The sequence below is a fragment of the Chaetodon trifascialis genome, chromosome 16 (genome assembly GCF_039877785.1).
Source record: "Chaetodon trifascialis isolate fChaTrf1 chromosome 16, fChaTrf1.hap1, whole genome shotgun sequence".
Classification (NCBI taxonomy): domain Eukaryota; kingdom Metazoa; phylum Chordata; class Actinopteri; order Chaetodontiformes; family Chaetodontidae; genus Chaetodon; species Chaetodon trifascialis.
Genome location: NC_092071.1, coordinates 20,559,683 through 20,573,048, shown reverse-complemented (window position 1 = coordinate 20,573,048; position 13,366 = coordinate 20,559,683). Strand labels below are relative to the sequence as shown.

At 43.3% G+C, this 13,366-nt stretch overlaps 2 protein-coding genes across 2 annotated transcripts; both read right to left on the bottom strand.

Moving 5' to 3' along the window:
• Positions 1-655: 655 nt before the first annotated feature.
• Positions 656-3,746, bottom strand: c1qbp (complement component 1, q subcomponent binding protein). Its single transcript, XM_070983870.1, has 6 exons — positions 3,372-3,746; positions 2,317-2,467; positions 2,142-2,232; positions 1,884-1,979; positions 1,625-1,750; positions 656-1,504 (listed from the first exon to the last, which is right to left on the bottom strand). The coding sequence occupies exons 1-6, from the start codon at positions 3,622-3,624 to the stop codon at positions 1,355-1,357; spliced, it is 867 nt and encodes a 288-aa protein (XP_070839971.1). The 5' UTR covers positions 3,625-3,746; the 3' UTR covers positions 656-1,354.
• A 1,115-nt stretch (positions 3,747-4,861) lies between these two features.
• dhx33 (DEAH (Asp-Glu-Ala-His) box polypeptide 33) lies at positions 4,862-12,375 on the bottom strand. The gene is made up of 12 exons (XM_070983551.1): positions 12,023-12,375; positions 11,527-11,687; positions 10,831-11,058; positions 10,140-10,310; positions 9,652-9,837; positions 9,293-9,404; positions 8,369-8,528; positions 8,104-8,192; positions 7,888-8,015; positions 7,547-7,750; positions 7,360-7,446; positions 4,862-6,650 (listed from the first exon to the last, which is right to left on the bottom strand). The coding sequence occupies exons 1-12, from the start codon at positions 12,231-12,233 to the stop codon at positions 6,342-6,344; spliced, it is 2,046 nt and encodes a 681-aa protein (XP_070839652.1). The 5' UTR covers positions 12,234-12,375; the 3' UTR covers positions 4,862-6,341.
• Positions 12,376-13,366: the final 991 nt, after the last annotated feature.

Below are 13,366 nucleotides of genomic sequence, written 5' to 3'. Positions count from 1 at the left end.
CTACAAAGAAACACACGATGGGTGAATGTCAAGACTTTAAAGGTGAAATATATGTTAGTATGTTGATTATTCCCTGAGGTTGTTAGTAAGGAAGCCTCTTGGATGATTATTGAATTTCTGGCCCTCCCTCCTTCTGTTTTGAGGCTGATTTAGAGAGCATAGTTTTCCAGAAATATAAATCATGTGTCATTTTCATTCTAGGTTCATATTTGAACATTATTTTTTACATTATATTACAATTATGCATGATTTCAGACATGATGTGCACAATGCTGGTTTGCATGGTACTATCATATTTAATTCAGCCTAAAGATGTGCACTGACTTCCACAAGAGGGGCAATTATTCAATGACGCACACCTCTGGACCCCATGAAGAGCCACTTTAGGCTTGAAATACTGTATTCCTAAAAGTAATAAATATTTGTTTTAAAGCGATTGTTCTACTGTATTAAGTATTACAGTTACCTACAGAATCTACAGCCGGACAAAGACATGCAAGTGTTTTGCAGACTGACTGCTTGAAAAAACTAATTTCCAAAGTCACAGATGCTCTGACTTTGGAAAGATGCAACGTTCTTGGCCACTTCTGCATTTCAAACACTGATTTACACCTTATGTACCATGCACACAAAAAAAGCAGCATAAAATCATCCATTAATATCAAACTGTTTTATTGGACACTGGTCTTCCCCTCTCTGAAGAACTGCTGATGTATGCCTTGTCAAATTTAGACTTCACATATTATGGTCTAATGGCTTCAAATCAGTATTTGTCAACATGAACTCCCTTTTCAAGCCAGCGAGAAGTAAGACACAAAGCTGGACTGTCAAAATATGTAACCAGAAGCTGTCACATGTCTGACAGAGGACTGATTTTGTAAAATGTTTCATTTGTTGGAGTTTTAGTTGTGCTTTCACATGTTGGTGAATGGGCCCTTCATTGGCTTTAGGATAGTTGAACACTGACAAACACTGACGGGATCACATTAAACCACTGCAGTGAAGACTAAAACTGAGAGACATTTCTCACCATGATGGTTTCTGCACATTGTCACAACCTGCATCATTTAAGAGCCTCACATATTTAAACAACCTCCTTTAACTTAGAGAAAAATAAACTCACATCTTAACAAAGAGAACACATTTGCAGCCAATAATTATTGTGACAACTTCTGGCAACATGGCTCACTGATCACAGGCAGTAAAGCAAGCAATCATCAGTCTCTTTCGACGAATCAACCAATCAATCAATCAATCAGTGCTGCAACATTTGCTTTAGTCTTGCTGTATTATCATACCTCAAATGTTGTCGGGATGTGTACTGACTAAAAGTGAAATTTAGTTATATCTAACATTAGTTACATTTGACAAAGCCCTGGAGGTCTTCCAGGAACTTGATGTACTCCTGATGCTCGACAGCAGTGCTCAGCTCCATCAGTTCATCAGCAAAGGTGTTGTCAACCCCCCGGTCAGCCAGGAAGTCCATCAGATGGTCATACAGAGCCTGAAAAACAACAAACCATGGAGCTGTAATCGCTCACAGTGACTCCTGTTGAAACACAGCTATCACCAACTGCTATTATGTCTATGAGGTCATTCTTATCTTCAGTTTCTTAAATCTTACCCAGTCCAGAGAGTCTGTGTTGAGTGTGTAGCTGGTCTCCTTCCAGTCGGAGTCTCCCTCAGGCTGGAAACTGACCTCACGAATGGCAAAGATGTCGCTCTCCTCCTCTCCTTCGCCATGACTTATCTACAAAAACAGCTAATTATTAAGTTTCCGTTTAAGAAAACTGAACTGTCAGAGACGTTCTGCTCCTCTCAAATCTATGTAACTCATATGCTTATTTCTGTATATCTGTACAAATGAAGGCGTCTTAACTTACCTCGTCTTCAGGGAAATGGCAGTCAAACACCAGGGAATGTTTTGAAGCCTGTTTTGTTACTTCAACAACAAAGTTGGGTGTTGACACAATTTCTGGCTGCAAAGGAAAAACACAATTCTGAATTATTGTTCATATTTCACCAATAACAACTTTAATCAGAGATTTCTGGCTTTAAACAAAACTTTCCAGGCCAATGCAGTCATGACTGCTCACATTTTCCATTCATCTTCAGTAAAAATCAGCGTTGTCAGAACTCACCTCGTCTTCTGCTGACTTCTGCTGTCCTTGCTCTGCCTCTTCCTCAAAGTTGGGAGGAATGCTGTTATTGACATTGAATGAGACAGTGATTCTGGGAAAAAAAAAAAAAGATCAACTCATTAGTGTGCCGAAGTCCCAAAAAGAACTGGATAATCACAGACTGTGCCAGCCTTACTTTTCTCCACCAACATTCCTTGTGAGTTTCGCCTCTGTGCCGTTCATCTCCAGTTCCCATCCTCCAGACAACTTTGGGAGGCTTTTGTGTTTCTGGATCTTCCTCTCCTCTTTGATCTCATCAGACAGGAAATCGCCAAATGCTTTGTCACCTGTTTAAAATGGTGTCAGAGGGGTAATATAATTATGACTAAGTGGAAAATCCAGTCTTTCTTATCCTGCTGCAACTGCAATGCAACGTCCATGCATGTAATCCAGCGTTACTCTGCTTACTGAACTCTTGCTTCTTGCTGAAAGCTTTCATAGCAGTCGTCACTGTCAGTCTCCAGCTGGCTTGCACACAATAAGGTTTCTTTCGGGTGCTCTCAGTTTATCTCAAGAGCACTTCTTTCCGACAGCTTTGCTGCAGAGCTGATGGTAGCTTTTGCCTTACCAGTGTTTCATTATAGGACAGCACCACACCAGTACACACAATGAGCCCATGCTTATGTATTATTACATTCATTCATTTTTGAGCAACTGAGAAAGGGAATTTACCTGTTATCGACATACACAGGATGACTATTAACTTAGACCAGTATTAACGACTGTGTGTACTGCAGTAGTTCATTTAACATCGCTGGATATCAAAGATGTCTTCTCATCCGTCTTCCACTGATTGACCTTTAAAACTCAGCCTGGATGCTCGTCAAGCCCCTTCACAAGCCAACACGTGAGAACTTCTTTGAAAAACTGTTTTTTTTGTTTGTTTTTTTTACGATTATTTCCAATTCATAGAGTCTTTTTACTTGTTGTGGACAGCTAAACACGTTTCAAGGTGAATGCTAGCTGCTTACAGTGGGATGATGCAAACTGACCCACGTGAGTGACGTTTCGGGTTTAAATGTCCTCAAAAACGACAAAACTCACACTTAATTAAACACACTAAACGTGAGCTCTTCTCTTTAACGTTAACCTCGCAGCTAAACGCGTTTCTCTCTCGTCATGCAATATTGGCTTAAACGAGGCAAGCTAGCTAACGTTAGCATACTGAACGACTTCCACATTAAACGCTACCTTCTGTGTGCAGTGCTCCACATCCACACGACACCGAGGGATTCAACGCTTTTGAACTGAACAGTTTCGGCCTGTATCCTGACGAGGCTCCGTTGTTACTCAGCATCCAGAGGGAGCGGGTGAAGGGCCGAGCTGTTGCCGAGTTTAGAGTGCTCGGTGTCGGGCAGCTGAGTGGCAGCGCTCTGGCTGTGGACGTGGTGGCTGAAGAAAGGCGGACAGCGGCTCCCACCGCACGAACAACTGACTTTAGCATGACTGTGTAGAAATATTAAGATGTGTAACGACAAAATAAATTACTGTGACCAGCTGGCTCCCCGTTACTGCCGCTTCTGGAAGATTACAGAAAACACGTGTGGAAGGACACATTGACCTATCGTTACTATGACCTCTGCACCGGAAATGATAGTTTAACAGCGAAAGAAATGACACGAAATTATTACTTGTGTCTATTTAAAACCAAAAATGATGATAGACATCATATTTTCATCGTACGAATAACTAGTCTAACCTAAAAAATAAATAAAGAAAATTACATATATATATATAAAAAATGCTATGTTACAACCTACTCAATAGCGCCCCCTGTGGCCTAATGAAGAGGAAGATTATAGGCTCTACACCTGTCTCCTCTGGCACCTCACAAGTCCATAACTGCCTATAATGCGCAGTAAATGCAACATTTGTCCACAAGAGACGGGAGGACACGTAAATCTAAATAAGAGCAGCAGCACAACAGCGAAGACAGGCTGTCTCACAAGGTAATCAGAGCGCTTCCTGACCCACAAGATCTGCTGCACCGTCCAGTCCAAACTCAACTGCACAAAATCAGCTTGTGTTTGCAGCAGAGAGGGGCACCATGGAGGGAAGGGTTGCATCATTCCAGGTGAAGTATGTTTTCACGTCATGGGGTGAATCCGTTGCATCATGGAGACGTGAAGCTCTGCCGCCAGGAGGTGGAGCTGTTTTCAGACGTCTGACCCAGGACTCCTCTGACTTCTTTCTCAAATACCATCTGCTTCTTCACATTGTTGCTTTTCTTGAACAATATTTCACTACAACTACTGGATGTTTGCCACCAGGTGTTCATGCATTCCTGCATTATTTGGCTTTTGTTTCACCTGGTACACATTACTTCAAAAGTGTCTTTTTCCAAATGAAACAAATGAGTGAAATAAATGTCATTTGTCATCTGATCATCTTAACAAGTTGTAAACACTGAAACTGCATCTCACTGCTCTGTGGAATTCAGACTGCACTGAAGAATAAACTGTCTGTGGATGTGATTCCGCTTCAAAAATGTGTTGATCTAAATAATCAGGGCTGCCATTAGGAGTGACTCATGCTTTCTGTAAATAAAAAAAAATAATGTGGAATGTTTTCAGTTGTGACGGGATGGAGCAGCTCTTCAGCAGAAACTCACAGATCTATGGGACTGCTACTGTCGCCCTGTGCCTGTGGTTCTGTGCTCTTCACATGCAGACGTGCTCTTTGGGACACTGACTGGATTTTTTATTAGAAATGATACCAATAGTGGTTATGGAAGACTTTAACAAATCATATTAAATATGCTCTTAATAACTCATCAAAGGCGTGCATTTGATCTTACAAACGTCATAACATGCAGATCTTAAATGGCCTACTTTTCCTTTGTGACTGAAGAAAAACGTATAAAGCACATGACCTGAACATACAACCTCTTTGTAACGTGGTCTGATGATTCTCTACAGCAACCCCAGATGCATTTGGTGTTTTTAAAAGTTAGAAATTGTTGGTGGTATTTATTCCGGTTACAGAGTATAATAGTACAAACCTGAGTCCAGTTTAAAAAAGACAAGAGGAGCATCCATCCTATTCCTCAACACGGTGATGATTCTACAAAGTAAGAAAGACCTGAGCGATCAGATCATCGGCTATAATCTCCATGCATTGCATTCATTTGTTGTCAGCATACATCTGTGGTTAGTCTGTGCAGAGGCTGAGTAACATACAACAGCGAAGAGTAGAACCTGGAGAATAAGGCATGCTACTTCTCCGGATGTGCATGTATGTGAGGAACTGGTGATACAATCAAAGATTGAAAGAAGGCATGCACAAGATAACAAGATGAGCGTCGAACATAGAGCACTTAATCCAAGTGAAACCGCGTCACTGTCATGTGTAAAAACCTCATATTCTAACCCCAACATTGGCATCTATATGGTGTCATAGATTAAAGTAAATGTATTGTCCTTGCATATTTAAAACCCTTTAAGACCACTTTGTATGAACCAAAAACTACATGGTGGGAAAGCTCAAGACAAGCCTGCTTCTCTTTGCTTCTGAGATGTCAAATCTTCACTATTACTCAAAATTATGCTGAAAAGAATAGCCATAACCTATTCTTGAAACTCTCTGAATCTTGGAGGGATGGCTTGACTATTAAGTACAATGTCTGTGAAATGAGCACATGGAGAGCAGGATTCTATCCAATCTGATTCGACTTTTAAGAAAGAATGAACAGATAAATCATATCAGCCGAAACATTGCTTATTTGAAGACCGGTGCTCCTGTGAGGTTTATCTGTGCTGTCAAAATGCATGTGCATGTTTGGAGGAAGTGATGCGTGACACCTCAAGAAGATTCTTTTCTAGGCGTTTAGCAGGTGGCCAAATGGCAGGGTGAGAAACTGCAGGTATCAGGCAGAAGAAAGACAGTTAAGAAAATCTGAATGACAGTCTGACAGGAAGTCAAAGTTGTGAGGCCTCAGTATGCAGATTTCTGCTGCAGTGACACATGCCAAATGCTTGTCAACTGGGAGGTAGTGAGCCAGAGAAGTTTACTCCACAGAAAATGCTCTGTTCAGATTTGCACTGGTATGAAATCATAAGTGTCTTGATCCAAATTCAGCATTGAAGAGAATACATTTTCCAGTTTTGCTGTCACTGGGTGATTTGAGGAAGGTGTCCTTGCAGAGTCCTGTTTCTCTGTTGGTTAGCTCTTGGTGAGTCGCAGCTTGCGGCCAAAGTACTCTGGTGCTGCGTCCAGCAGCCAGTCGGCATCCACCAAACACAGGTCTCTCATGTAGCAGCGGGAGGTGTGCAGCAGCTCGTTGAAAACCACGTATGCTGGCTTGGCCTGGAATAGGACGGAGGACGGGTGGATGGCCACAGGCTGGTGAGTGTCCAGAGCTAAGTAGCTGCCGTCAGGTTGGAGTTCTGCAGCGTTGACGAACATCCCGTGGGCAAGGCAGCGGCGAACGTTCCCCGTGTCAGCCCCGCAAGACTCCAGCTTCAAATTCAGCTGTTGAAACAGGCAGGACAGGACGCAACTTGATCAAAATGATGATTTACTGATGGTTAGCGTCACAGTATTCAGTGATCAATACAGTCAAACGGCAGTAAACTACTCTGGCCTCAAGCAGAGATGAAGAGCAGGCTGCAGAGGTCTGCTAAACTCTTTTTAAATACACACCCCCAGATTTTTTTTTTTTCAAACTTCTTGTCTTCAGAGCCAACTAACACAATGTGTCAGACTTCACACAGTTCCTTCTGGAGCCACAAAAGACTTTCTACAACTTATTTTAAGACCTGTAAAAGACTATGATGTGTAAAATCTGAGGAGTTTTCCTTCAAGATGCAGACCATGAACCACAACATCCCCAGTTCAAGTCCACTCCGGGACCTCGTCCGTTTTCTCCTCGTCTCTCTCTGCTTTCTAATAAATGCATTAATTGCCCAAATATGTATACTAAGCCTGCAGCAGTACTAGAGTTTCTCTAGTAGGATGACAGATGGGGACGAGGGTGATTTTTTCCAGATGCAGCACTCGATGACACAATCGTAATAATCAAAGTAATGTGAAATGATGCCTATTTTATTGTGATGCTCCTGTTTTCGCAGACAAATACTTGCGGATCGAGAGCTGTGTGCAATGGTGTAGCTAATAATATTGATTTTAGGAGGTCCAACATTCACACACACAGTATTCTTGAGGATCTTCAGACGTGTACCTTAAGGCAGATATCTTTGAGTTGCGTCTGGACCTCTTTGACCAGACCCATGTTCCTGCTGTTGACGAAGTTCTCTCGACACCACTCCTTTAACAGTGGACATAAACAGCATTACAAAGCCATCTCAGAAACATCATTTGATTTCTGGATTTCTCTTTTCTTCCCCTACTCCTCAAGCTTTACTCACCTTATTACCACTGACTTTCTTGAACGCTCTGTAAATGTTGAGCAGTGTCATGTGGTCCCCTTCGCTGGAGCTGAACTTCTTGCGTGCAGCGAGCACCTCGTCCCTCCGGGCAGGAGGGTTATACAGCACAGTGTCCACTGACAGCAGAGACACGATGCTCAAAATCTCCTCCGAACAGGAGTAGTCAGGGGACAAAAGGATGGTCTGTGAGACGGAGCAAACAAGGCAGGGAAGTGTTACAAGACAGTCTAGTCTGCTGCAGGCTGCAGGCAGTCACTTTTTGTCACAGCCCCACAACAGCATCTATTTACGTAATGCAATGCATTTCCAAACACCTGTACCTTGGCATATCTGGGCTCCAGAGGGAAGCTTGCCATCTTCTTTCCCAGAGCAGTGAGGAAAACCTGCCCCTCCTTCCTCTCTACAGCTCCCAGCAGCTCTAAATGCTCCACGGCAGAACGAATGGCCTCTGGGATAAACACACCAGGTTAGTACGATCTACCAGCCCCGCTGGATGACCAAAGGTGCATCGTGATTCATGATCAACAGCGTCTTACCTGGAGACGGCTTGGACATGAAGTCAAAATTTGTCACATCTGGAATCCCCAGAGCCATGAGCTGCAGCATCACACCTGCTAAGTTACACCTGAAGCACACCAAGCACAAATGCACACACACACACAGGAAAGGGAACAACAGAAGAACAGGCCGTTCAATCACACTGACCTAAATAAATCAACATGTGGGACACACTCAGATTCCTGCACAATAGCCCACACTGAGCATTGTGTGCTGCACGAACACAAAGGAGAGCGACAGTACCTCTGGATCTCAGGCACGGTCATAGACACGAGGTTGTCGAATTCCTGCTCGGTGTAGAGACGATAGCAGGAGCCAGAGTCCTCCCTGCCGGCCCGGCCTGCTCGCTGCCACGCCTGGGCTTTAGAAACCCGCTGCACAGCCAGCACCTCCAGCCCGCTGTCTGAGGGTCACACAGCACGAGTACAATAAGATGAGAGTGAAACACAACACGAGTTATGTTAGAAATGTAATGCAGTTTGTTATGTATGTCATGTTTTGGAGGGCATATTTGTTACAAGCTCTTTTTATACAGCCTGTTCAAGGTTCATTCTTCCATTATTAATACTGATGCAATAATGTTCAGGCAGGATTTAACTGTTGCAGCTGTTGGAGGTGGAGCTAGTTTGAACTCCTTTATTACAGTTGGGCAGTTTAGTCCAGTGGTTCCCAAACTAGGGGTCAGGCCCCTCCACAGGGTCACCAGATGAGGGATTGTGAGATGATTATGAGTTCCGCTTCGCAAATTTGTAATGAACTTTCTTCCAGTGTTTCTCTAATCTTTGCTTTAGTTCTTAAGTATGAGACACTTTTAGCCTCTTTTCACTCTTCAGTTGAAACCACCAGAGAAGTCTGGAGAGGAAATCACTCCTCAATGGAACCGCTAAGTGCAATATTTCCCTCTGAAATGCAGCGGAGTAGAAGTATGAAGTCACATTCAATGGAACTACTTAATAAGGCACCTCAGAATTGTACTGGAATACAGTACTCGAGAAAAAATACTTTCCAAAGGAAATAACAGCCTGACTGTGATTAAAATAACCTGGTTGCCTCTTTTTCTGTGACTAATCAAGGCACTAGTCATTATTAAGTGGTTCATGGTAAGTCAATGGAGGCTGTGTTACAGTTAACACTGATATGAGAAGGTGTGTGACGGCTGAATCTAACCAGGATTGAAGCGTTTGGCCTTCACCATCCCCGTGTCTATGACGTATTTGATCCCAGAGATTGTGACAGACGTCTCAGCAATGTTGGTTGAGAGGATGACCTTCCTGCATCCCTGTGAAAGGTAGAGAGGACAACATTCGGCATGATGTAAACAACAATATAATTAAATTATGGTATGTCTACCTTTACATTGATAAGAGACACTTCTGCCTTTAAAGCAGTAGCAAAGCTGAAACAATGGCAGATATGTCATATGCAGAAACACAGCGGAGAAGAGCAGAGATGAAGACAATGTGACTGTTTCTTCAAACATGTCCCTTTGAACTCTGTTCTTCCTGCGTGTTTACTGCTGTCCTTACCTTGGGAGCTGGCTGGAACACCCTGAGCTGCTGAGCTGGGGGCAGCGATGCGTACAAAGGGATAACCACCATAGGACCACAGCCGTCAGGCAGATGCTTAGCAATGTCCCGGCATGTCCTCGCCAGAGCCTCGATCTCCTCCTGACCCGTCATGAAGACCAAGATATCATGGGACGGAGGTGCTTCCTGTGCACGGACAACAAGAGCATGTTCTGTTCCAGTGTCGAGAAGGATCATCACAGCACATGAGCATGCACACAGGAAGGCTGTTTACTCACAGGTTTGTGTTTCCTATCATATAAGAGTGGATTTTTTTACACAACTGATTCCACATGGGTGAATAAAAAAGAAAAAATGTGCATGTCGAGGTCCCTTTTATTCAACTGCATTAAAAAAATACAATACACAAAAAGAACTATAGCATCACAAGGCCAGTGCAACAATGAATAAGAATTTCTCTCCACTTGAGGGCAAATGTTGAACACTACCTGATGGATCTGGAAGACAGAGACGAGTGCAGCCTGCAGATAGTCGGACTGGGGCTGCTTGGTGTAATAGATCTGAATAGGATGCTGCCTGCCCTCCAGGTAGAGCACAGGGGACTTGTTGAAGTACTCAGAGAACAAATCCACATCCATGGTGGCTGACATCACAATGACCTGAGCGGGTTACACAAAAGACATGAGCTGCATTTTGGGATTGGGGTGAAGAGAAGGAGCGATCAACACAGTGGAGGCAGGAAATGAACTCATACCACCCTGGTTCCAAAGAGGTTGGGACGCCGAATAAAACAGAAATAAAAACTAAACACAATCATTTGCAAACAAACTGTTGACCAACAACAGATTGACAAAGTGTTCCTGAGCCCATGTAGTAATATCTGTTACACAATCATGTGTTCACAAAGTGGTGAACCTCGCTCCATCCTCACTTGTGAACAACGACACTGACCCAAACAGGTGTTTTTGGAGCATTCCACAAACATTAAATATATTGTTTTTCTTCTGCTTTCAGTTGAGTAAACATCAAGAAGGGTGAGCAAATGATCACATTCTGTTTGTTTTACACAGCGTCCCAGCTGTTTATCGCATGAGCAGATGCAGTGAAAGGATGAGCTCTATTTTTCTATGAAAGTAAGATATCTCATTAAAACCAGGACAACTGGAACTGTCCTCGTACCTTCAGGGGAACCTTATTAAGCTCTCTGCGTCTGCGCTGAGCGGTCTTGACCACGCCAAACAGCACATCGGTGTGCACGGTGCGCTCATGAGCTTCATCCAGGACCACCACGGTGTAGCGCAGCAGTAAGGGGTCTCCGATGGCCTCGCGCAGGAGCATACCATCAGTCATGAACTTCAGCTTCGTCTCAGCAGAGGTGACGTCCTCAAAGCGCACCGTGTAACCAACCTGAGAAGAAGAGAGTTGATTTACTCTAAAGATCCCAAAACTTCAATGGATGACATGCTGATAATATTATATCAAGTCAAGTATCCATCACAGAAATACATTACAGTGAAGATTTGCTTTAATATTCTGCTGTGGATTAAAGGTTCCACATAGACTTTTGTCATTTTTTGGACGCACATGCACACACACGGTCTACACAATACACATTCCTCCCAATAGTTTCCCTCTACTGCACCGATCTACAGGTGGAGGTCATAGGACTGGGTTTTAAAATGCAAAAGAAAAGACAAACATTCACCACATTCATGCATTCATCACATCTGTTTGTCCTGCAGGATATGCACAGAGAGTTTTGGTGAGTTTACATCACTTTTGTTTGTTTACAAGAAGACTCCACTGCGCCCAATCAAGCCTAGATTTACAGCACAGACTAATCGAGTGTGTGGGAAACTTGTCTGTTGTGCATACCAGCTTGCCAAGCTGAGTCCTCTTCTCCTCTGCCACCCTTCCTGCCAGTGACACCGCAGCAACTCGCCGGGGCTGAGTGATGGCAATGATGCCCTGTCGTCCAATGCCGGCCTCATACAGATACTGGGGGATCTGAGTGGTCTTCCCAGAGCCAGTCTCCCCTGATGTAGGACAGAGAATGCGCCAAGTTATACATAATTCAGCTGCTTCACTATAAATATGGAGAATAGAAATGATCTTTTCTTAGCAAAATGTTCACCTAAATGTGAAAACACTCACTTATTTAGATGGACTAATAATGCAGGCTATAACAGTCAGTTAAATAGTGTTTACAGCTGTGAATCAGGAGAATATTTTTGTTAAAATCTACAAACTGAAACTGAGCTGCACGACATCAGAGAGCTGACACAGGTCTGTTTCACAGCGGATGCTCCCTTTAACTGAGCGGCACGGCAGCGGCTAACAGTGTTAGCTAGCTGGAGCAGTGTTAGCTTACCGATCAGGATCGCATTGTGAAGCTGTCTCAGCTGGTTCAGCAGCTGAGGTTTCGCCTGGTAGATTGGAAGCTGTTTCCTCTGGACGTCTATCGGAGTGGTGGCATTTCCCTTTCTAGGCAGCAGCATTCCAGGCTTATTCTTATCGAGACGGAAAAAAACAGACCCCGGCTTGAATTTCTTAGCCGGAGGAGGGTCGGGGTCGTGGGGCATGGTCTAGAAAAAGTGACCCTGATAGCAAAGCTTTGCGGCACCTTCTTGAGATTCTTTTAAAGCCGAACAAAAACAAAAAAAAAAAGTTTTTTTCACTGCTCACTGACAGACGAGCAGTCACTGCGGATGTTTTGCTACCTCTGCAAAAACGTCCCCACGTGGTAAAATTCGGCGCAGATGATTGACGTCATTGAGCATGGGTGAAATTTAACCCGAGTGCGGACTGTCAGGTACCTTCACTGACCGCAGATGCACATCCATAATTCAGGTATGGAAGATTTAAAATGCATAAATAAAAACGAATTAAGTAAGGAAATTAAATGAAATGCAGTGTGCATGTATGTATGCACACTGTGTAAATGAAAGACATATGTTGAAATGACAGTTATTTGGGTTTTTGTAGGTTTTAATTTTTTTTATTTGACTAAAACACTTCAAACCACAGCAATGAAAACAAAGGGAAAAGGCGTGTTGCATTTCAGTGCTGACAAGCAGGGGACAGCATAAATCTGACAGCTTGAAATGCAAAGCATTGTTAGTTTTCACGAGGAGATGCTAGCAAGATCCAGAAATGAGCGCAGCTGTGGAGCAATTTTGGTGTGGTGGAATCATGTACATCAAGTATTGCAGCCTGTGGGATCATCATATGGCCTAAAAAGTATTTTTCTCAAGGTGTATGTGCAAAACATTTGAACTGGATCCATGCGGTTCAATAACATTTGGAAAGGCTATGATTAAATGATTTTGTCTGATTATGTGTGCTTGGGAGCCAACACGGGTCAACTGGTCAACCAGCAAAAGTCTTGCACAAGCATGCTCTTAACTGACACAAACTGATAGCAGCCATGGCAGACAGCCTTTCACATTACAATCATTTCCTCTGGGCAATCGGCTGCAGGGACACTAGTATTTACTGTGCATCAGGCTCCATTTGTGACTGACTGTGTGTACTTTTAAGGATGGAGTGTGCTGCAACAAACTGCCTTTGAGGGCTCATCAGAGTAAGTGTTGACAGCTAATTAGTGTCAGCACACTAGGTCTTGTCTTCTGGTAATTTTCTGAAATTTAGCACGTTGTTGTGTTGTTAGCAACAAAAGCAACAGTGACAGTTGACTGTCAGTAGGCTTTGCAGA